Source organism: Thrips palmi, unplaced genomic scaffold, assembly GCF_012932325.1.
Source record: "Thrips palmi isolate BJ-2018 unplaced genomic scaffold, TpBJ-2018v1 HiC_scaffold_19, whole genome shotgun sequence".
NCBI lineage: Eukaryota > Metazoa > Arthropoda > Insecta > Thysanoptera > Thripidae > Thrips > Thrips palmi.
The window spans coordinates 10,990,316-11,012,895 of record NW_023144628.1 but is presented as its reverse complement, the minus strand read 5'-3'; the positions used below and the strand labels follow the sequence as shown (position 1 = coordinate 11,012,895).

The 22,580-nt window shown below is 60.5% G+C and overlaps 1 protein-coding gene across 1 annotated transcript in view; it reads right to left on the bottom strand.

The window, feature by feature from the left end:
• The window catches only part of LOC117645964 (diacylglycerol O-acyltransferase 1-like), a 37,182-nt gene extending 34,841 nt beyond the window's left edge, over positions 1–2,341 (bottom strand). Inside the window, exons 1-2 of the mRNA XM_034386540.1 lie at positions 2,196–2,341; positions 79–220 (exon numbers count right to left, since the gene is read on the bottom strand). Coding sequence (XP_034242431.1) covers positions 79–191 — 113 coding nt within the window. The 5' untranslated portion in view covers positions 192–220; positions 2,196–2,341. The remainder of the gene's footprint in view (positions 1–78; positions 221–2,195) is intronic.
• Positions 2,342–22,580: the final 20,239 nt, after the last annotated feature.

The window sequence follows — 22,580 nt, the reverse complement described above, 5'->3', positions numbered from 1 at the left end:
CACACTCCGATGAGAGTTTTTTAAAAAATCAACGCCAAAAAAAATGCATGAAAGAGTTGAAATAAAAATTGACTGTACTTGTTGTCCAGCGGAGACTTGAAGGGCGCCGGCTTGACGTCATTGTTGTTGGTGGCCGCCTTGGCAGTGTCCTTGTCGCGGAGCCGCAGCTCCGAACCGCTTCCTGGAGACATGGCCTGCTGGACGGGGGGGCGGATGGGGGCTGGAACAGAGTAGAGAGCAAATTCGTGTCACCGCGAATTATGGCAGCGACGCCGAGCCCTTCCCAAGGTCATCCGCCAAGGCCGTCCTGCACCTCGGCGATCCGAAACCCCAATAATATCGCCCCAAAATGGGGCTCAGGTTCCCCCTCAAGGGGAATAAATCTTTATTTTCTTCAAGGTGTCTTTTTTTTTCAGTGGAAGAAAAGAGAGAGGTTGTTACGGCCCTGCAGGCCGTGGGGCTGGCAGGCGGGCACTGGGGCGGCCTCCACGGCGGCGACGCCACGGTGACGACGCCGTGCTCCGAGTTGCTCTGCTTACGACTTACGCCAAGGGCCATTCCGCTCCGTGCGCCTCGCGCTTGGCGTGCTCCGCGAGCCGCGCGTCGCGTCGCGGCCCGTGTGCGTTACGGACGCACGCAGGGCAACGCGGGTCATACGGCATTGCAACAAAGTTGGATTAGCGGCTCGAGCAACAAGCCGTAAGAGAGCGCGCGCGGGCGGCGCAGACTGGCGCAGCACAATGGGCCAGAAGACCGGCGCGGGCGGTCAAAACTCTAGACGTGTTTTGAGCTCCAGAGTCGCCAAATGGGACTCGAACCGAACGTGTGACCCCACCAATGGATTCCTCGTTCGGAGAGCAATCCATTGGTGGGGTCACACGTCCGGTTCGAGTCCCATTTAGCGACTCTGGAGCTCAAAACGCGTCTAGAGTTTTGGCCGCCTCCGTCGGTCTTCTGGCCCACTGTGCGCAGACCCCCGCCTTCAGACACCCTTCCCTCCCCTCCCCTTTCTCTTTCCCGCGTCAAAACACAAACAAATGACACACGCGGAAAAGAAAGGTTATGGTCGGCACGGCGGGGCGAGGCGACGCAAAGGCGACTCGGGGAGATAGTGCGAGACGCGTAAACAAATCCATTGACGCGGCACGCGCTGCCCAACGCCCAGAATGACACAGTGACGCAGCAGTTTCGCCGTGCCGGTGGCTAACCTCACTTCGCACGCCGCCGGCCGACCGGCGGTCCGGAGCCGAGAATGAATGGGATGAACGCACTCGCTGTCGTCTATTGCAGCGAGCAGTTCGTCCTGTCACGTTAAAGCCGAGTACCTTCCGGGTCGAAGAACAACAGCGCCGGCCGTAATCGTCCAGTAAACACAAAGACTAGAGTGATTACCAACAACTACTCCATGACAACTCAACGACAACAACAACAACAACACAACCTCCAGCGGCGTAGGGCTGCCAACGTATACATTGGCAGCACAAACACTGACCAAGAGCAAGCGAAAGGAATATTCTGCACGGTGTTGGACTACTAGGAGTTAAAAATATTGTGCAATCAGCCGGCTTCACTCAACCGCCACATCGTCATCCTCGTTCTCAGTAGAAAGCTTAGAACTGCGGCCGTACGCCTCAGTCTTCGGCGGCGCAGCGCAGCACCCCTTGCCCCACAGATGGCGCCACAGCCGCGCGGCGGTCGGCCTGGCGGCGCGGCACGGCGCACTGTAGGCAACCCAATTGGCGGCGGCGCGTCCCTGGTCACTTTCCGAGCGCCCCGACGAGACCGGACTACCGGACTGGAACCAGACCAGGGAGATGGAGAAATAAGCTGCCAGCAAAGTCCGCTTTTCCGAGCGCGGGTCTGATCGTTGGGCCTCCGGACTGCCGCGGTAGGGAAGGCCCTGCTCGCAGCGCTGCACCGCGCCGCCGTGCGCCGCCGAGCGCAGTCCCGGTGCTGCTGGCGGCCAAGTTGGTCCAAGTTGCGGACGTAGCGGGCACCAGGCCGCCATGCCGCCAGGCCCAAGAAGTTGTCCGGCCCCTCGGTCCTCGGTGTGACCGGCCTGCCCCGCGCCTCCGCCAGGACCTCCCACCGCCAGAGGCTAACCAAACTTACGTCCTCTGCCGGCAACTTTTAATGCCCGCGCGACCCTCAATTTTTCATACATTTTCTCCCCGGAAGGCAGAGGGCCTACTCACTGTGGGGCCGTGTGACGGGGACGTGCTGGGACTCGAGGACGCCGTCAACGATCTCGCTCTCGTCTCCACGCGTGCAGGGCGAGCAGGACGGGCTGGACTGGCGCTCGCAGCAGCACGCCGTACCGGACGTACCGCACCGACTGCCGGGCCGGGCCGGCCGTCGTCGGGTCGCTTCGTCATCGCGCTGCACCACGCCGCATTTATCGTCTTTATCGCTCGGCCACTGTTTCGGCCGCGGCAAGGCGGCCAGCTCGGGTCAGCGATAAGCCAAAGCCCGGCCGGTGGTGTGATGGGGCGGCCGGGCGCCCCGCGACCAGAGGACAGGACGACGGCGACCCCGCAGCACGCAACGCGTAGCGTTATAACGCTGCGTCACCGCCGCCGTCACCGTCGTGCAAGCCGCTCTGACTTTCCGCCCCGGAATCGTTCCCACAGTCATTGCCCCGCATCAGGGCCGCATCAGCGCCGCACGGAAGAGGAAATTGTTTATCATGCCATTCCAATAATGGCGTTTGCCGTTTCCGATTTGGGATTCAAGTGGAGCTGGCGAGTGTGTGCGCGCGCGCGTATCAGTGTGTGTGTGTGTGTGTGTGTGTGTGTGTGTGTGTGTGTGTGTGTGCAAAAGTGTATGTGTGTGCGAGGAGCCTAATTGGCGGCCAGAGCGGTGCCCGTCACGTCAAGCACGTCAAGCGGGTCACCTGCCTGATGAATGAGCCGTGTGTGCGTGTGTGGGTGTGTGCGGATTCCCCGCCCCCATCGACAGTCCGGCGAATCCAAAAATGCGTCCCGACGGCGCTGCTCAGCGCTTCGCTTTGCTTCGCCGCGCTTCGCCTCGCACAGTGGGCCAGAAGACCGGTGGCGGCGGCCAAAACTCTAGACGCGTTTTGAGCTCCAGAGTCGCTAAATGGTACTCGAACGGAACGTGTGACCCCACCAATAGATTGCTCTCAGAACGAGGAATCCATTGGTGGGATCACACGTTAGGTTCGAGGCCTGTTTAGTGGCTCTGGAGCTCAAAACGCGTCTAGAGTTTAGGCCGCCGCCACCGGTCTTCTGGCCCACTGTGCCTCGCCCTGCTCCTCGCGACCGCTCCCTACGTGAAGGGGGTGGGAGCAGCCAGTGTAGTGGTGGCGGTTCGCATTGAGGCGTCGGTGGCGAATCACGGTGCGCGACAATGCGCTCGAACAGAGAGACGCCGCCCTCCCCTTGCCTCTTCCCCCCGCGCCTGGAGACGAGAGGCTGGAGACGTCAAGCAGCCGAAGCAGGCAGCCCGCCGCGCCACCGTACTGCCACCGTCCCGGACCGCACGCCGCGCACAGCCTCTACGACGACGACGACGGTCGACGCCGTTCACGCTCCGCGACGCTTCGAGTCGCTTGTCGCTTCCCTCCCATGCAAAACGGCTCGGCCACGCCACGCCACGCCGCGCCACCATGCTGATGGAATCACGGAACCGACTGTCGCCATGTGTGTACCGGTCCAGAGTGGTGGCACGGACGGCGCGCCGCTACGCGCGGACTCGTCCACTCGTCCCGCTCCGATATTTGCATACGGCTCGTCGCCGTTGTTCTTTTCATCACGACCTTGGTCGTCTCGTTCTTTGTTGTTGCTGTTGTTGTTTATCGAGTGCGGCGCGTCCGCGCTCTCCCTGTCTGCCATCAATCCGAACTAATGATTCGCCGTCGCGTGCGTGTGGGCGTATGATTGAGTGGGTGTGCGTGAGTGCGTAAGTGCGTGCGTTGGTGCACTGGCAAAGAGGGGGGGGGGCGCAAAAAGCCCGTCGAATCCCCACCTCCCCGCGGTGCCGCGGTGGTGGTTCCCGCAACCACCACACATCCAACTTATCGGCGGCACACTCGTGGGGGCTGTTTTGCTCACCGAACATCCTCTTCCTCGGTGCCGCGCCGCGCCGCGCCGTGCCGTGCCGTGCCGTGCCGCGCCGTGCCGCATTAGCCGCGAGTGCACTTGATGGCGGCAGTCCACGGTAATAGCAGCCTGATAGTAGTGATGGCGCCTAATTTTGTTAACGAGTCCAATCAAGCCGCGAGCGAGGCGCGGAACGCCCCACGCGGTGTGGTGAGCACTGGCCGCTCAACACATTCGCATTCTTAACTTTTCAGAAATAACCCGACAATGGCATCCATTCACATTCGGAATCTTTTAAAACATTTACCTCTAGGTGTTCAATGGTATTCGGAACGTCTACGATGGCAAAAGCATGCAAAAAGAAGTCCACGGTATTCGAATTATTGATAACTGTTCTTGTTCTTTGGACGCAAGTGGCGAGGGATGACACCTCGGGCGAGACGCTCCCCGAGTCCAGGACTCCTGTCTGCCCGGTTTGGTCGTCTGACCCGCATCAAACGACAACAAGCCGCGGCTTTGCTTTAAAATTCCCGCCCCGCCTCGACTGGCGCCACACTGCCACACTCACAGAGCAATCGACGCGTTCTGAAATGAAATAGCAATGACAGCCCCGGCCACTCCGCTGGCGCCGCTGCACTCCCCTGGCTGCGTTCGCGTCGCGCTGTCGACCACTGCGCACCACCGCGATTCATTCCACTTCCACGCCGCCACGGAGCCGCAGACTGACTCCGAGAGTCGTCTTCGTCTCTTTGTCTCGCTCACGCCGATACGGGACGCCCCGTGAGTGCGAGAGAGACAGACCGACGACTCAGTCCGCGGCCCGACAGTCCGCCACAGCGAGGGGCATCAAGGAGGAAGCGGCCAAGTGGCGAAGCTCGCGAAGCAGGTGAAGCAACCGTGGAAGGCGCATTGCCTGCCTTCGCCTCGGAGCTACCGGGCTGCCAGGCTGCCAGGCGGCAGCAAGGAGAGCTCCTTGAAATGAGTTTGGTTTAAGAACGCAATATAAAGCCCCTTACCCGCCGCGCCGCCACGCCGCCACGCCGGGGCAGCCGGGCCGCCAGCGCCAGCCAGCGCCAGTCGGCGGGCCGTGTGTTTATTTATCATTTTTATTATTACGAGGTGCGCGATGTGGGATCCGCGATGCGAGATGCACGATGTGGGATCCGCGATGTGGGATCCGCGATGCGGGATGCGGGATGCGTCCCTACCAGGTAGACACGGCACTATCTGCAACGGAAGGCAGTCCTAGCGAACGGGCTTCCTTGCACATGCACGCTGTACAGGGGAGAGGAGGGGGGAGTGAAGGTGTGCGGTCTCTGTCTGTCTGTCTCTCGTCTCTCTCTCTCTCTCTCTCTCTCTCTCTCTCTCTCTCTCTCTCTCTCTGTGTGTGTGTGTGTGACATGGGCCCTCTACTAACAGGACTCGGATGACGACACACTGATCGGTGATCCGCGGGCGCCACTACAGCAGTATTGCGATGCAGGACGAGAAGCGCCGCGTGCACACCAGACAAGCGTCCACGCACACACACGCACACAGACGCATAGCACTCGAACAAACAGATAAGCAGTTGCGCACACACACACTCACACACACACACTGCGCACGCGCCGCCACTAAAGTGCAGTCGCGACCGGCAACGCGAATGCATGGCACGCATTATCCAGCGGACGACCGATGCCAGAGGCGCACCGATGTGATGCTGCGTGCAGCCTCACAGTGCACCACAGGGCGAACACCGCGTCCCCTCGAAAGGTCATCACAAAAATTTCCAAAATTTTGTGTTTAACACATGGAGTGAATCCAGCCCTCCACAACAACTCGAATCTAACGCTTTAGGGGGTTACTGTACCAATGAGTCTCTCGTTCGTTGGCACTGCAGTTAATTGGCCATCGGCACGCTTTGGTCTGAGCATCCTCGGAGGACTTTGGCGGCGGAAACACGTGCCCGCCTTCTTAGCCACGCCACTGGCTTCCCGGAATGCCGCTTCCTAGGCGAGCTGCAGGCCACACAGGGTTTAATCTCCCTTGTGTTGCGCGCCCTATCTCTTTCTTTTCCTCTCGATTCAACCTTTTCCTCTCCGCCTCTCTATCTCTCTCTCCTCTCTCTCTCTCGCTCTCTCTCTCTCTCTCTCTCTCTCCGCTTTGTGCCATCCAACGACTATCTTTGGAGATTGCTGCCCTCCGCGACCCACACCCGCCGGCAAATTTCACCTTTAAGCAGCAAACGACGATGCCCTGAGCCAGGCGGCCTTCGAGGGAGTTTTGGAGAAAAGAAGTCGAAATAGCTGTCCCAGGAAAGACAAAATGCAACAAGCGATGGCATGGCTTTCTCACGGTGGCTCATCAGGCTTGGGTTGACCTGGAAAGGTAAGAGGTCCCATTCTTGCTGGTTTTCGTTTCCGGATGCCGAGGAGGCCAAGTGTCAGGCCTGCTTATCGAAGCGGCCGCGTGGACTTTGACCTGCTGGTGCGCTTGGACCGAGGCTGGACGACCGGACAGCCGCACGGCGCGGCAGGACTTGAGAGGCCAAGTCGGAGGGAGCACAGTGGGCCAGAAGACCGGCGGAGGCGGCCAAAACTCTAGACGCGTTTTGAGCTCCAGAGGCCTCGAACCGAACGTGTGACCCCACCAACGGATTCCTTGTTCTGAGAGCAATCTATTGGTGGGGTCACACGTTCGGTGCGAGGCCTGTTTAGTGACTCTGGAGCTCAAAACGCGTCTAGAGTTTTGGCCGCCGCCACCGGTCTTCTGGCCCACTGTGGGGAGGGAGGCCGCGCTGCAGGCTGCACCGCGAGCTAGCGGCAGGCGGAGCGTCAGCCGGGCGGGCAGGCAGCCCAGCGCACAGCCACCGCCACTCAAACGGAACACGAAGTCGCATCGACTCCGGACGCGTTTCGGGCTCTTTTCCTCGAATGAGACTCGAATCAAACACCAACCGATTCCTCGCTCGATGGGCGCTTCAAGCAGCACGGCCATACATCTCGTGAGGGTCGTGTTTGCCGAGCCGTTCCCACAGGCGCTGGACGGGCCGGCCAGATGGTGGCGAAGGAACGAGTTAGGTGCCAAAGTCGGAGTCGGAGCCAGCCGGAGCCAGAGCGGGCAAACAGAAAAGTCATTTATCTATGTGGCTGGAGGTGACGCGGTCTCGACAGTCGACAGGCGTGGCGGTGGCGGCGCAGATGGCCACTTGTCTGGAGAGGGAGGGAGGGGTGTCGAATCCAGTTGGAAGTTTGGCCCGCTGGGGGGTAAGGGGAGGGGGGAGGGCCAATCAGAGAGGAGCGCACGGTGTAACGCATGCGGCGGACGCAACTTTCAGCAGCCAAATATTGTTGGGACTAGAATGGCGTCTCCCGGCGGGCAGGCCCGCAGCAGTGCGCGGCAGCAGTGGGAACAGTGGTCCGCAGTTGGGCGGCGAGTTGATTGAATTGTTGGCGATGAGGCGCGGGAGGTTCGCGGGGCGTTCCGGGGCGTTCCGGGGCGTTCCGGGGCGTTCCGGGGCGTTCCGGGGCGTTCCGGCAGCGGGCCGCGACCGCTAACTGTGTTTGTCGGACTTCTACTGGCGCCGACTGGCACGGATCAGCGCGCGGAGTCACAGTTACTAACGCACTTGTTGTTCTCGGCGGTCGCGAACGGAGCGGAGCCAAGCGGAGCGCGCTCCACGGTGCCAGAATACCGCGAGACTTTGCGCATGGCGGGCAAAACAGTGCCGCAATAGGCCTCGAATCTATCCAGAGGCGATTTTCGACCTCGAAAGTCCTCGAGTAGGACTCGAATCAAACATTGGACGGCACCAACGGATTGCCCTCCCCTCGAGAAATGTGCTGGTACCGGCATGTGTCTGATTCTGGTCGCAAAGTTTTTTGGCCCGCTGTCGGTGCTACGGCGCTACGGCGCTACGCGGTGCAGTCGGCTGCGCTAACGCGCCGCAGGGATATCGTGTGTGGAGCGGGAAAACAACTATTTCCAGCCTAGACCATAATTTACAAAGTCGGTCGGTCCCGGCCGCGCGCTTGCTGCCCGCCCTGCCCGCGCGGCCGGCCGGACCGAAACACACGACACGGGCAAAAAGGGGTAGTAAAACTGCCGTGTCCGAACTCGCCCGATAAAATAACCCGGATAGGGCAAAGTAGCGGATTGTTGTCGCAGGGGCCGTGGGTGGTTGCGGGGCTCCGGGGTCTCCGGGGCTCCAGCAGCGTGGGCCCCGTGGGCCCGGTGGGGGCAGCGGGGCCAACAGTACCAATTTGGTCCGAGGCCAGTCTCAATCCAGAGCAGTGCGGAGCAGTGCGGAGGCAGCAAGTGGGCCGGCGGAACAACGCAACAACACGCTGCAAGAGCTTTTTACTTTTATCATATCCATGTTTTTACGCTGCAGGCCGTTTGGTTTCTCTTTTTCCTTCCATTCATCACACTCACGCGCACTCACTCCATTCTGCTCCCCTTTTTCGCCGTTTCACCGCGTCACTCACACGAAGGGCGTTATCTAGGCCGGCACAATAGCGTCCCGTAACGATGTGCGCCGCCGTGCCGCGCCCTGCCCCGACGCGCCGTGCCGCGACGCACCCGGTGATCACAACCAGGCCCCTCTCTTCCTCACTCTCTCCGACCATCTGGCAATGCGTCCATTCACTGCCGATTTCCCCGCCTGAACATCTCCCTGAGCCTTGTGGTGGAAACACAGTGGGCCGAAAGATCCGTGTGGGCGGACACACAGCAACGCCGAGTTCTTCGAAGGTTCCTGCATACGACGCGCATCGATCACATGCTGGTACCACTGGGTTCCTCGTTCAAAGGGCCTGGTACCGCCATGAGTTCCATTCGAGATCCTGGACGAATTCGGTGCCGGAGCGCGCCTTTGCTAGTACAGGGTAGGCCAGCCCGTCGAAGCCAGAGTATCGCGTGCGCGCAAGAAGCCTCGTCTTCTGGCCGAGGCCCTCCGCCTGCTGATACTTTTAAATTTATGGCCCGCTGGTCCAATCACGGCCGCGGCGCTGAGGCCGGTAAGGGACGGCCGCAGCGAGTTGATTCGAGAGGCGCGATCATCACCGCCGCCCTGCCCTCCGCAACCTCCGCAGTACCGAGCCGAGGTGCCCCGCACAGTGGGCCAGAAGACCGGTGGAGGCGGCCAAAACTCTAGACGCGTTTTGAGCCCCAGAGTCGCTAAATGGGTCTCGAACGGAACGTGACTGTGACCCCATCAATGGGTTGCTTTCCGAACGAGGAATCCATTGGTGGGGTCACACGTTTCGTTCGAGACCCATAGCGACTCTGTGGCTCAAAACGCGTCTAGAGTTTTGGCCGCCTCCACCGGTCTTCTGGCCCACTGTGCCCCGCCCTGGCCAATCGCCCTCAGAACACCGAGCTGCGCCACTTTTCTTCAGGCTGGACACATTATTTTCTCCCCGGCGATGCAGACTGGAAAATGTGGGAGCAGCTCGCCGCGCTTCCTCGGCGATTCGCTGATCTACCGCTCACTCCAGCCGCCGCGATCGGCCAAAAATTGGGTTCGCTGTAGCGCACACACCGGCCGGGCCCGGCTCGGGGCAATCGGGGCAATCGCGCAGACCAGATAAGTTTGATCCGAGCCGCGCAGCCGCGGTCCAAGGGAAGCGAGCCGAAGGACTCGGAGTATCAATACTGAAAGACGCTGACCCGGGCCGAGAGAGCGGAGCCTGGCGGAGCGCGCGGCCGAGTCAAGTCGCGCGGCAAATTGCGCGACTCGGCCGAGCCTCGGCCTTTCCGACGGACTCACTCGGAGACACTCGGAGCACTCTCCAGTCACTCGGCACGTTCATTCGCTGAACCGTCCTGAACCGTGCACCGCACTCTGAAAGTTGTATAGTCAAGGTTGTCTGTATTATGGTGAAATTGTCTGGTGGTGCAGCTGAGATTATAACATAACATCGAGAATTCACTGTACATTATTGATATTTTGACGAATTTCGTTTGAATAGTGGCCAAAATGTTCACCATAATATGTTGGTGTAGCCTCCCACCGTAAGACATTTAGAGTGCGCAGTGAGAGACAGACACTCGGAGATAATTCAGAGTCTTTCGGAGGCACTCGGTACGTTTATTTGCTGCGCCGACGTATGAATCATGGGCACCGCCACCCTCGGAGAAGGCGTTACACGCGACGCAGGACACGTTCTTGTGGCTCCATTTTCGTGAAAAATGGGTCTTGGTTTAGTTACAGTGCCCAGTGCCCGGGGAAGCCGGCCGGCCGGCCGCAACGTCGGGGAACCAAGATGGCGGCCAGTGACTGTGGAGCGCTCATACTACTGACACGTACTCGCGCCCTATTCGGCTGAAATGACACAAATTCGTAGGCCGTTGTTTGATTCGAGTCGTGGCTCATTGGACCCTTAAAACGTGTCTGGATTTGTACCCACCTATAGCAGTTTCCTGTGTACAGGGTGGAGACGAGGAAAGCCTGGCGCTGGAGAACGCCCTCAAGGATGGACCCAAACTCCTGCAGGCTGATGCTGGGTGGGGGGTCCTTGTCTCTTTCGCACCCACTGGTCGAGTGCGAGAGAGAGGGGGACAGACCTTCCCCGCCTGACACAATTAGCGGGACGTCTCGAGGTGCTCGGGAGGTGCGAAGAAAAAGGCCCGGCCGCAGTGGTGAGGTCGGCAGGTCGGCCGGCAGGTCGGCAGGCACAAGGCGGACAGAAAGGAATTCTCTCTAAGGAATTTAATATCCAGCCCCCGCCGCTCTCGGCCGCACTTCCAAAGCACCCCACCGCCCCCATGCCCTCCACCCCCTCCCCCTTCCGATTTCGTTTTGCTGTTTTTTGGGCGTGAGTGTACCGCCCGGCCGGGCCATGCCGGGCCGTGGCCAGGCTGTGTGTCGTGTGCGCCCCAAAAAGAAGCGGGCCTCCCGGTGACTGACGGGGAGGCAGTCTGCAGATTAATTTGCCTTCGGATCATTTCCCCCGTCCGTCCGGCTGATCCGTGATGGGTCCGTGTCCCGTGTTCGGGGCGGAGGCGCGGCCGCGCGCGTACCCGGTCCCCCCCCTCCCCCTTCCCCGGGTATTAGTTTCCGCGAACGGCGCGCCGCGGATACCGACCGGGACCGCAGCAAAGCAGCCGCACCGCCTCCAGCCAATCCATTATGCAAGCGCCACGACAGTCTTGATTAAAAAGGCCAAATGGATTACCAATCACGTCAAAGAATTCCGCAGCAAATGCAAACCGACCCCGCCGTGCCGCTCGCTGGGCGGCGCCGCGAGGCCACCCCCACCCCTTGCCCAGCGGAGTCACTTCCAGCGTGCCGCGGTACGTTTTTATTGGGTTGGAGTAACGGTGCACTGATGCACACTGCGTGGCACTGACCGCTAGTTTCCGATTGGGACGGACTGCCCCTGGCTGGCCTCGCCCGCGGTGTGCTGCCGCTGCTCTGGCGCTGGCGGTGGTCCGCGAGTGCAGCGGCCACAACATTCAGCGCGTTCGGCGAATCCGTCTAATGAAAGGCCGGCGCGGCGCGGCGCGGTGCGCGGCAGCAGATGGCGGCCACCATTCACAGGGCCATCAAACGAGAGCCAACTTTCCCTCGGCGAAAATGAAATAGTACGGCCGGCTACTTCCGAGCGGCGCCTGTCTCTTTCGCATCCCTGCGGAAACCCCCGCGAGTGCGAGGGAGACAGAGCGACCTCCGTCCTTAATTTGGGCCTGCTGCTGCAAGGATGGCCGGCAAGCACATCCTGCTCCTGATTAGCGAGCCTCACGAAGTCGGCCGTCGCTGGTCTCGACTGGCGGCGGCCTCGGCGGCGGCCTCGGCGGTGACCGGACGGACATCGGCGACGGCCTGGCGACGGCCTGGCGATAACCACGTCAGCTTCATTCTGGCCCTCCTGGCGGTGCCAATCAAATCACCGCCAGTTGTCGGCCGGAAGCATCCCCATCCCCCGGGGCCGACGACGAGGCCGACGACGAGGCCGACGACGAGGCCGACGACGAGGCCGACGACGAGGCCGACGACGAGGCCGACGATGAGGCCGACGACGAGGCCGACGACGAGGCCGACGACGAGGCCGACGACGAGGCCGACGACGAGGCCGACGACGAGGCCGACGACGAGGCCGACGACGAGGCCGACGACGAGGCCGACGACGAGGCCGACGACGAGGCCGACGACGAGGAGGCCGACGACGAGGAGGCCGAGGTCGGCCGCCAGAGAGATACAGGGAGATATGCGGCGCCAACTCAGCACGGCAGGCGCGAAAGCGGTGAGGCATCCTGAGATATCAGGAAACGTGTCAGTCCACCTGTCCAATCACTCTGTCGACCCTGCCACTGCCAGCAACACCTGCAGACCCAATTAAGCACCCCCGCCCTTCTCGCTGTCTCCGTCTCTCTCTCACACACACGCACACTCTCGCACTGCAGAACACAGAACCGGAGGGGGGAGATGCTGCAACCCTTTCGGGTCTCGAACCGCGTCTCGAACGCTGAGGCGAGAAAACTGCGAAGCAATTTCCGGGAGCGCCTGGAAATCCTGTTGCTGGGGGCGTGGGGCGCGGCGCGGGGGGCGGCACGGAGCGGTGCAGTGCGCACTGCGTGCGTTAGGCCCGCCCCGACCAATGCGCTCACGGCCCCAGTTTTCCTGTTCCAAATGAGTCGGGGAGAGCGTCCCAACAGCGCTAATTTTACGAAACCTTCACAGTGTTATTCATAAGTAACCCCGCCCGGCGGGGGGTTAATATATTAACTTTATCTGCACCCGGCGAATCACCCAATATATTACGTTTGCCCGCCTTTGCCTTTCGACCCCGACCGTTCCCGAGCAAATTAGACTAAAAAGTAATCCGGAAGAGTAAGCAGAAGCGGCGGGGCGGGGCGGGGCGAGGCGGGGCGCGCCCCTATTGGCATGACAGTTGCCCGGCCAACCAGCAGCAGCGCCAATTACCTATTGATTGTTTATCTTCGTTACAAATGTGTACTTGGTAAATCAGCCCGCGTTTCCGCCAGACTCCCAAGAAGCGGGGTTTACGGTGGGGTGATCCGGCCTCGGCTCGGCCGGGCCAGAGGCAGAGCCAGCCAGGCTGTGCAACGCCGCCTGATGCACCAGGCAGAGCGGGGTAAGTACAGGCGGGGTCCTCGGACAACACAGAGATCGGGTCGCCCGCCCCTCGGCCCGCCCTGCCTCCTGCAGTGCTGACTGACGACGAGCGGGAGTCTCTCTCTCTCTCTCTCTCTCTCTCTCTCTCTCTCTCTCTCTCTCTCTCTCTCTCTCTCTCTCTCTCTCGCGACTCGAGTGCGATGCGCCGTGAGAGCGAGAGAGACCGCCGGCTCAGTCTGGGCACGCTGTGGACAGGGCTAGATGGACGACCGAAATCGCCGCCCCAAACCCAAACTAACCCGCGGCCGCGGATCGAGGGAGAGAGTCGCGGCGACATCTGCGCGGCCCCCTCCCCCCTCCCCGCGGCAGCGGCCTTTAATTTCAACTTCCGAGGCCTGGGCCGCCTCGGCGGCCTGGCCGGGTGAGAGTTGGCTGCAGAGCCGACCTTTATTTCCGAATTTAGCGGCCGATAGATTGTGCCGAGACAAACTGACTTGGAACGACTCCTGAGGGAAGTCCGCGCTGGGCGGCAGGCGGTGGCACGGCGGCCAAGGCGGCCCCGGACCAAGTCTGCCTTTTAGTGGTGGTCGTTGCGCGCCCACGGGGTCCCCCCCGGGACGCCCCTTTGGGCCCGATCAGAATCGCGGCCTCTATGGCGTCAAAGAGAAGGAGTTGGAAAGTGGTCCGGGCGAGCGGTCCCGCCAGTAATGTATGGGCGAGCTTATTGCTAAAGTCTGTGGACTCGCTGGCCTGGCCCCATGGCCCTGCTGGGCCGGGCCGGGCCGGGCTGGTCGGTAGCGACAGGGCTGGGGAAGGGGGCTGGAGTAATCCGGGGCCCTTTCCCTTCTTATCCTTCCTTGGCGCCCCTTGCACACATGGGGGCCTCTCCCCCTCCTCTGACTAGCCGACTGCCCGCCCCGGACCGCCCCGCGCTGAGCGCCCATTAAGGATAAAGTACGGAATCCAATTGCGCCTGCCGGTGCTGCCACTGTGCGGTGCGGCGCGGTGGATCCGGGACGTCTCTTGGGGAGGGCGGCCGGCCGGGCTGGACTCCGGACCGGAAGGCTTCTGCCCGCTTCTGCCCGCTTCGGCGGTCACTTAGCACTGAGAAAACGGACGGCACGAGGGGTTAGCTTCAGCGGCTTCAGCGGCCGTCCCCTCCGAACCAAGGGACCATCGGGATCGCACACCCTGGCAAAGACATGCGACATGACGGTCCGAAGACCAACAGTGGCCGCCCAAATTCAGCCAAGACCATTTTCAGGACGGTTCGCGCGCCAAAAGATTCTCCTAATATTTTCCTTGCCGGCAAAACAACTCCAGCTCGGCCCCCCACCCTCGGCCCCAGCCATGCCAAACCTCATCAATTTCGCTCCCTGCCCCTCAGCCCTTCGACTCGACTGCTGCCCTATTCATTTCGGCTTTCCGAGATTCCCCCGCGCCTCGCCAAACAGTGCGCCCTCGTCGCTCCGTCTATCGCCGCACAGCGACGCACAGTGCAGCGCGCAGCAGCCAGCACCGCCGGCAACCAGACGGTATTTGGCGGAGAAAGCCGTGCCGTGTCGGAGCAGGCCAACTTTTTACAGCCCCGTTTTAAAAAGGCCGGAGAGGGAGGAGGAAGTCGAGGGTCGCGTATGAGAGGGAGAGAGAGGGAGAGGGTGGCGGCACTAGGCTTTCTTCGCGCCTTTTGACTTTGAACGTCCTCACGACGCCCCCCGGCCGCACTTGCAGGGTGCTTCACTGTAAGACTGTGTGCCTCTGTGGTGGAGGCCGTTTGTGTGTATGTGAGCATTGTCGTGTGTGTGTGTGTGTGTGCGTGTCCTCGATTGATGGCGCAACATTTTCCAGTGCTGTGTCGCGGGCCGTACGCGCCGTTGTTTGTGTGCCTCCAAGAGCGCTTGAATGGGCGTGCCTGCGTGTCCTGCTGTGTGCGCTCAGCCCTGCCTGAGTGGCGCTCCGCTCGGCCCGGCCCGGCTCGGCACGGCTCGGCCCGGCTCGGCTCGTCAAAGCCGCCAGTGCGAAAGGCGAACCCTTTGTCTCTGTGTTGCACACACACACACACACACACACACACACACACACACACACACACACACACACACACACACACACACACACACTGAGAGACACAGAGTGCGGTGGCCAAGTCGTAAAACATGCAGGAAAGAATTGCCCCGTCGGGGATTCGAAACCGCGCCCCCAGCTTCGCGCTTCGCTTCACGGCTGCCCCGCCCCGCCGCCCCGCCGCGCCGTTTCGGCAAGGCTTTGGCGGGTGTGACGTCAGCACTGTCACGCCTGTCAGCAGGCAGACGCACACGACACCGCCTTTCGATTTAATTAAAGGCAATGCACAGTGGGCCGCAGAGACCGGTGGAGGCGGCCAAAACTCTAGACGCGTTTAGAGTCGCTGAACAGGCCTCGAACCGAACGTGTGACCCCACCAATGTATTCCTCGTTCGGAGAGCAATCCATTGGTGGGGTCACACGTTAGGTTCGAGTCCCATTTAGCGACTCTGGTGCTCAAAACGCGTCTAGAGTTTTGGCCGCCTCCACCGGTCTTCTGGCCCACTGTGCAATGCTCCAAGGTGGCCTTTAACGTTCTGGGCTGCGTCCGCCACGGCGGCCCCAGCCACCCCCTTCCAGCGCAGGGCCGCCGCCGTCCGAAAATATATATCTTGAACATCTGGACTGGTGAGCTCTCGAGGCGTAAAAGTTAGGACTCATAAAACAAGGGGATGCAAAACTTGCTCAGGTCAGCGAAGTGTTGACCCGGGAGACGGATGGCGGGGTGCTTCCTCGTGATGAGGAGTCAGCTGCGGGAGCAGAGGGGGAGGGGGTGGGGAGGGGGAGGGGGAGGGGGAGGGGGGAGGGGGAGCGGGGCAGGGGGGTAGAGGGACGACGGGGCGGGAGAAGCGCGGCACGCGGGGGGGGAGACGCGCGGGGGGGGGGACGGGGGGGGGAGGGGGAGGGAGGAGGGGGAGGGGGAGGAGGGGAGGGGGATGCTCGCGTCGTGGTGTACTCGCCCATGCAAACTATAATGGGGCTTTGGAAGGCGCGGGCTCTGCCGGCTCTCACGGCGCTCTGCTGCCGGCCCGGTGTCGGCGGTAGTGTACCCCCGACCAGAGTACCACGGGTAGCACAACGCCTAGGGCCAAAGTACCCTGGGGTACAGACGACTAGGTTCAATGTACCCAGGGGTACAAAGCGCTAGTTGCAGGCGAATTGTACCCCGGGTACAATGCGGCTAGGCGAAATGTACCCCGGGGTACATTTTGCCTAGGCTTATTGTATCCCCCGCCGGTCGGAGGAGGATGCACGTCGCCTAGGCGCAATGCATCCCCCCCGGATACAAAGAGCCTAGGCGAGGAGTATCCCCTCGGCCGGCCGGAGGGGGATACAAAAAGCCTAGGCGCAATGCATCCCCCCCCCCGGATACAAAAATCGAAAAAAAAAAAGAAAAAAGGGGGCCCTTCTCCACCTCCGAGATCGGAGGGCCGCCTGCAACTTCGGTGGATCGGGGGAACCGGTGCTTTACAGGCGGCGACCCCAGGGGTTCTCGTCTGTATATGGGCCGGGCTTGAAGGGCGGGTTTGACAGTCTCTCTCTGCCTTGAGAGCCTTTGCTTTTCGCGGGGTGGTCTGTACCAAATGTACACCCGCTGTCCGGCGCTCTCTACCAAACATACAGCTTGTTTAAGGGCCAGCTTCAAAGGACTTATCATCTCCTCCCGACGAATCAGGAGGACCCACCCGCGACCAATTACGGGTGGCTGGATTGACGGATCAAATACTCCGTCGCTCCAGTGCCGAGGCCAACCCGCCGAAGCGCAGCTGCTTTTAGACACCCCAGCGGAGTGGCCAGGTGAATGTGACTCTGACCACTACGCTATCAAGCTTGTACGTCTGGCGTCGTGTTGGACAACGGGTTTGAGTTGCAGTGGAAGGAAGCCAGTCGAAAAATGTAATGAAATGATGGGAGTCGATCCCAGGACCCTACTGCCGGGACCGCACGACTTTTGCCGCTCGCCCACCACAGCCCATGACGAATGGAGCGGCGTGAGGCGGGCTCTTGACGCGACAGGAATGGACCGACCCGGTCAAAATTTCACAAGAAGTTTGGGGAGTCGAACCGCCGACCTCAGCACGGAGAAGCGACGCCTCTACTCCCTAGACCATCACGGCACATGCAGTTCGTTGGCTGAAGTCACGGTTTTCAACCACACTGGGCGAGGCAGTAAAATTAAATGTTAATGTTTGTTAGGAATCGAACCCCCGACGTGTGGGACTGTTCTACACGGCTCCGCTCTGGTGGCCTCGAACCGTTCCACAAAAGAAAGGAAATCGAAAAAAAATTGAGATGCCGGTATTCGAACACCGCACTGTGCAAATGCGACAGACGTCGATCGCATTTGCACAGTGCGGTGTTCGAATACCGGCATCTCAATTTTTTTTCGATTTCCTTTCTTTTGTGGAACGGTTCGAGGCCACCAGAGCGGAGCCGTGTAGAACAGTCCCACACGTCGGGGGTTCGATTCCTAACAAACATTAACATTTAATTTTACTGCCTCGCCCAGTGTGGTTGAAAACCGTGACTTCAGCCAACGAACTGCATGTGCCGTGATGGTCTAGGGAGTAGAGGCGTCGCTTCTCCGTGCTGAGGTCGGCGGTTCGACTCCCCAAACTTCTTGTGAAATTTTGACCGGGTCGGTCCATTCCTGTCGCGTCAAGAGCCCGCCTCACGCCGCTCCATTCGTCATGGGCTGTGGTGGGCGAGCGGCAAAAGTCGTGCGGTCCCGGCAGTAGGGTCCTGGGATCGACTCCATCATTTCATTACATTTTTCGACTGGCTTCCTTCCACTGCAACTCAAACCCGTTGTCCAACACGACGCCAGACGTACAAGCTTGATAGCGTAGTGGTCAGAGTCACATTCACCTGGCCACTCCGCTGGGGTGTCTAAAAAGCAGCTGCGCTTCGGCGGGTTGGCCTCGGCACTGGAGCGACGGAGTATTTGATCCGTCAATCCAGCCACCCGTAATTGGTCGCGGGTGGGTCCTCCTGATTCGTCGGGAGGAGATGATAAGTCCTTTGAAGCTGGCCCTTAAACAAGCTGTATGTTTGGTAGAGAGCGCCGGACAGCGGGTGTACATTTGGTACAGACCACCCCGCGAAAAGCAAAGGCTCTCAAGGCAGAGAGAGACTGTCAAACCCGCCCTTCAAGCCCGGCCCATATACAGACGAGAACCCCTGGGGTCGCCGCCTGTAAAGCACCGGTTCCCCCGATCCACCGAAGTTGCAGGCGGCCCTCCGATCTCGGAGGTGGGAGAAGGGCCCCCCTTTTTTCTTTTTTTTTCGATTTTTGTATCCGGGGGGGGGGATGCATTGCGCCTAGGCTTTTTGTATCCCCCTCCGGCCGGCCGAGGGGATACTCCTCGCCTAGGCTCTTTGTATCCGGGGGGGATGCATTGCGCCTAGGCGACGTGCATCCTCCTCCGACCGGCGGGGGATACAATAAGCCTAGGCAAAATGTACCCCGGGGTACATTTCGCCTAGCCGCATTGTACCCGGGGTACAATTCGCCTAGCAACTAGGCGCTTTGTACCCCTGGGTACATTGAACCTAGTCGTCATGTACCCCAGGGTACTATGGCCCTAGGCGTTGTGCACCCGGGGGTACTCTGCGCCGACGGGTACAGTTCGCCTCCTACACCGGCTCTACCGACCGGCGAGGTGGAGCCGGGGCGCGATTCAGGGCGGAGCGGGGCGGAGCGGGGCGGAGCGGGGCGGAGCGGGGCGGAGCGGCGGAGCGGGGCGGAGCGGGGCGGAGCGGGGCGGACGGGGGGGGCGGAGCGGGGCGGAGCGGGGCGGAGCGGGGCGGAGCGGGGCGGAGCGGGGCGGAGCGGGGCGGAGCGGGGCGGAGCGGGGCGGAGCGGGGCGGAGCGGGGCGGAGCGGGGCGGAGCGGGGCGGAGCGGGGCGGAGCGGGGCGGAGCGGGGCGGAGCGGGCGGAGCGGGGCGGAGCGGGGCGGAGCGGGGCGGAGCGGGGCGGAGCGGGGCGGAGCGGGGGACCAGCCAAAACCACGGCCGGCCAAACTTGGGCAGGGCGTGATTGGGGGCGAAGAAGACTGTCGAAGACTGTCGACGTCGGCCGAAGACCGCCGGCGGGCGGGGCTTTCATTTTCGGCCATTGTGCCTCGACGAGAATAAATCAAATTATTGATCAACTTCCTGCTCAGTGCTCCGCGCGGCCGCGGCGCCGCGGTTCTGCCGGTCCGGGTCGACGCGGTGTCGTCGCCATTCAAGCCACGACCTCCCCCTCCCCTCCGCCATCCCCAACCCGGACCCCCTTCCATTCCGTGTGATTCCTTTCCCTCCCAATCGCTCTAAATAGTTTGCGGGGGAAGAATACCGACTCGGGGGAGATTCTGACCAAGAAGACCCGCCGGATGCTGCTTTCGAAGCGTCTTGCCGTCGCTCTGTCTCTGTCGCACTCGCGGGGCGTGCCGTGGGGGCGTGAGAGAGACGGGGCGAGGCGGGGGAGCGGACAGGCGGAGAAGACAGACTGCCGCTGCTTGGCAAGTGCCGGGCCGGCCGGGCCGCGGTGCGGTGGCTGCGATTTCGCTCCAAGAATTCCCTCCCCCTTTCCCCCACCCCCTGCCTCTTCGTGTTCCCTTCTCAGAGTCCTGGGCGACGCCTTAAAACCAAGCGCGCGACCCTCAGGACGTCTCAGGACCCACTGACCCAATAAAGGGCCGCCGTCTCACCGTCTCGCCGTCACCGGCGGAGCACAGTGGGCCAGAAGACCGGTGGAGGCGGCCAAAACTCCAGACGCGTTTTGAGCTCCAGAGTCGCTAAATGGGACTCGAACCGAACGTGTGACCCCACCAATGGATTGCTCTTCGGACGAGGAGTCCATTGGTGGGGTCACACGTTCGGTTCAAGGCCTGCTTAGCTACTCTGGAGCTCAAAACGCGTCTGGAGTTTTGGCCGCCTCCACTGGTCTTCTGGCCCACTGTGCGGAGCGAGGCGTGCCCGACGGCAAGCCCGACGGCGACAGCAGGGGCAGCAGGACAACAGACACAGCAGCAGGGACAGCAACGGGGCGCGAGTTGGTGCGGTGCAACGCGCACGGTGTGCTGGCGGGGCAGGGGGCGCCCCCCGGGGCACCACTGCTTGCGGGGCTTGCGGGTCTTCGAAGTTCAATTTCGCGGTCCGTCTCCCGCCGCGTGTCTCCGCGTCTCCAGGACGTCGAGAGCGAGAACGTCGAGATCGGAACGGCGGTGTAATTAGAATCATAAATCCCCCGCTGTGCGCGCCGCCACGCCGCCACGCCGCCACGCCGTGTATATCAGTTGACCTACCTCACAGTAGACGTACACATATTTCTACTCAACAAAAATTGATATGAATATTATAAAAATCATCCATCTGTCTCAAACCAAGCTCCTGACAAAAGGTGGCAAACCTCTTGAGCACTGTAATCTCTTTCAGAGCAATTAAGTGCTAATACATAGTCTTTTTAAGACATTTATTCTGGTTTTGACGATTTATCACCCACACAAATCCTCTGTCCAAACACACACAAATTCATCTGTCCGCAAAATACTCTCCCTACGGGCTCGACCTATAAGGCCTCGCCTTGAGCTAGTAAAATAATAATAAAAATAAAAATAAGAAGATACGCTGCCACGCCGCCACGCCACCAACAACGAGTGCAAGTTAAGGGAGCAGGGCGCCTGTGAATCGGAGGATAGGCAACCCAACGCACACTGCGGTCTGACGGGACGGGGCGCTGGGCTATTACCATTACCATTACGGGCTAGACTGCTATATTGCCATTAGCGACTCGACCACAATTGATCGTCTGTCTTTCGGGGGGCTATTGCCATTAACGACTCGATCACAATTGATCATACTGACACATCATCACATTGACATACTTGACACTTTCCAGAACCACCATTTTTGAGCCACTTCCGTAACGACGCTGCTTGTGAGTGGGTGTGAGTGGGGTGACGATGGGTGAGGCGGATACAAAATTAGAATAACGTGCTGTGCTTCGGAACGGCTCGAGTTTTATTGCGTGATGCGGGCAAACAGTGATTGGCGCTTGCTCCTGCCGGTGGCGCTGCGCCGCGCTGCGCTGGAGTGACAAGGCGATGAAAAGGGGGCGGGGGGCACGGCCCGATGACTGTATGAGAAATAAATATTGGTCGTTCCGCACGGCGCCAACGCGTCGCACTGCCACTGCTGCTGCAGGGTGCCGCTGGCGGTCCTGGCAGTGGGGGAGCACTGTGGGCCAGAGACCGGTGGAGGCGGCCAAAACTCTAGACGCGTTTTGAGCTCCAGATTCGCTAAATGGGACTCGAACCGAACGAGTGACCCCACCAATGGATTGCTCTCCGAACGAGAAATCCATTGGTGGGGTCACACGTTCGGTTCGAGGCCTGTTCAGCGACTCTGGAGCACAAAACGCGTCTAGAGTTTTGGCCGCTCCGCCGGTCTTCTGGCCCACTGTGCGCTGGGGAGGCGCGCCTAGGCGGTGGCTGGGGACTCCGGATATTTGTTCGGCATGGTTCGGCGTGTCGCCGCGGCGGATGGAGGACGTCGGCCCCCATACCGCGCCCTATTTACACTCCGTGATGAGCGCGCCGGCCGAACCGCCCTGGAACCGCCCTGGAACCTCCTGGAACCGCCCTGGAACCGCCAGGGCACGACCAAGGAAACGCCGCCGAAAGCCAAGACCGGCAGACAATGCAGACGACGCACCGCCACGCCACGCCCCACGTGCCAGGCACCTTGAACAGGGCGGGGCCCGGCCGGGCGCGGCCAACCCCCTTCCCGGGTCTTTTCACTAAGGAAAACCGCCAAGGGGAGGGAAAACCCCGGGGAACTTCAGCAGGGGGGGGGGTAATATTTTCCTAGGGTAACTTTACCCCCTCTGGGGGGGTAATAATCTACTGGGGGAAAAATACCCTCTCTCTGGAGGGGGAAAAAATTCCCTGGGAAAAAAAATACCCATCACGGGGGGTTTTATCATACACTAGAAATTTTTCTTTCCCCCTCCTCCGGAGAAGGTACATGCCCACTAGGGTTAATTTCCCAGGGGATCATAATTTACTAGTGAATTCGTACTTCCCCACCAGAAAACGAGTGTGAAGATGAAAAAAAAATCCACAAGCAATTCGAGAAAGCAAGTCATATACAAAAAGAGTCAAAATAAATTCTTAACACAGAAAACAACTTGATTCACGAATTTTAATGTTTTCAGCACCATAGGTCTTTTTTTTTCTTAATTTTAAACTTTGCGAAATAAACGATGAGTTAGTCAGGTAGGTAGACGAATGCCCAAAACTCGGGAAGGGCGCCCGCTTTGGCTTATCCTTGGATTATGAAAAAATCCAATTTATTTTTTTTAAATTTTGATTTTCTGAAATTGCGTGTGGAACGTGTCTTTCAACACC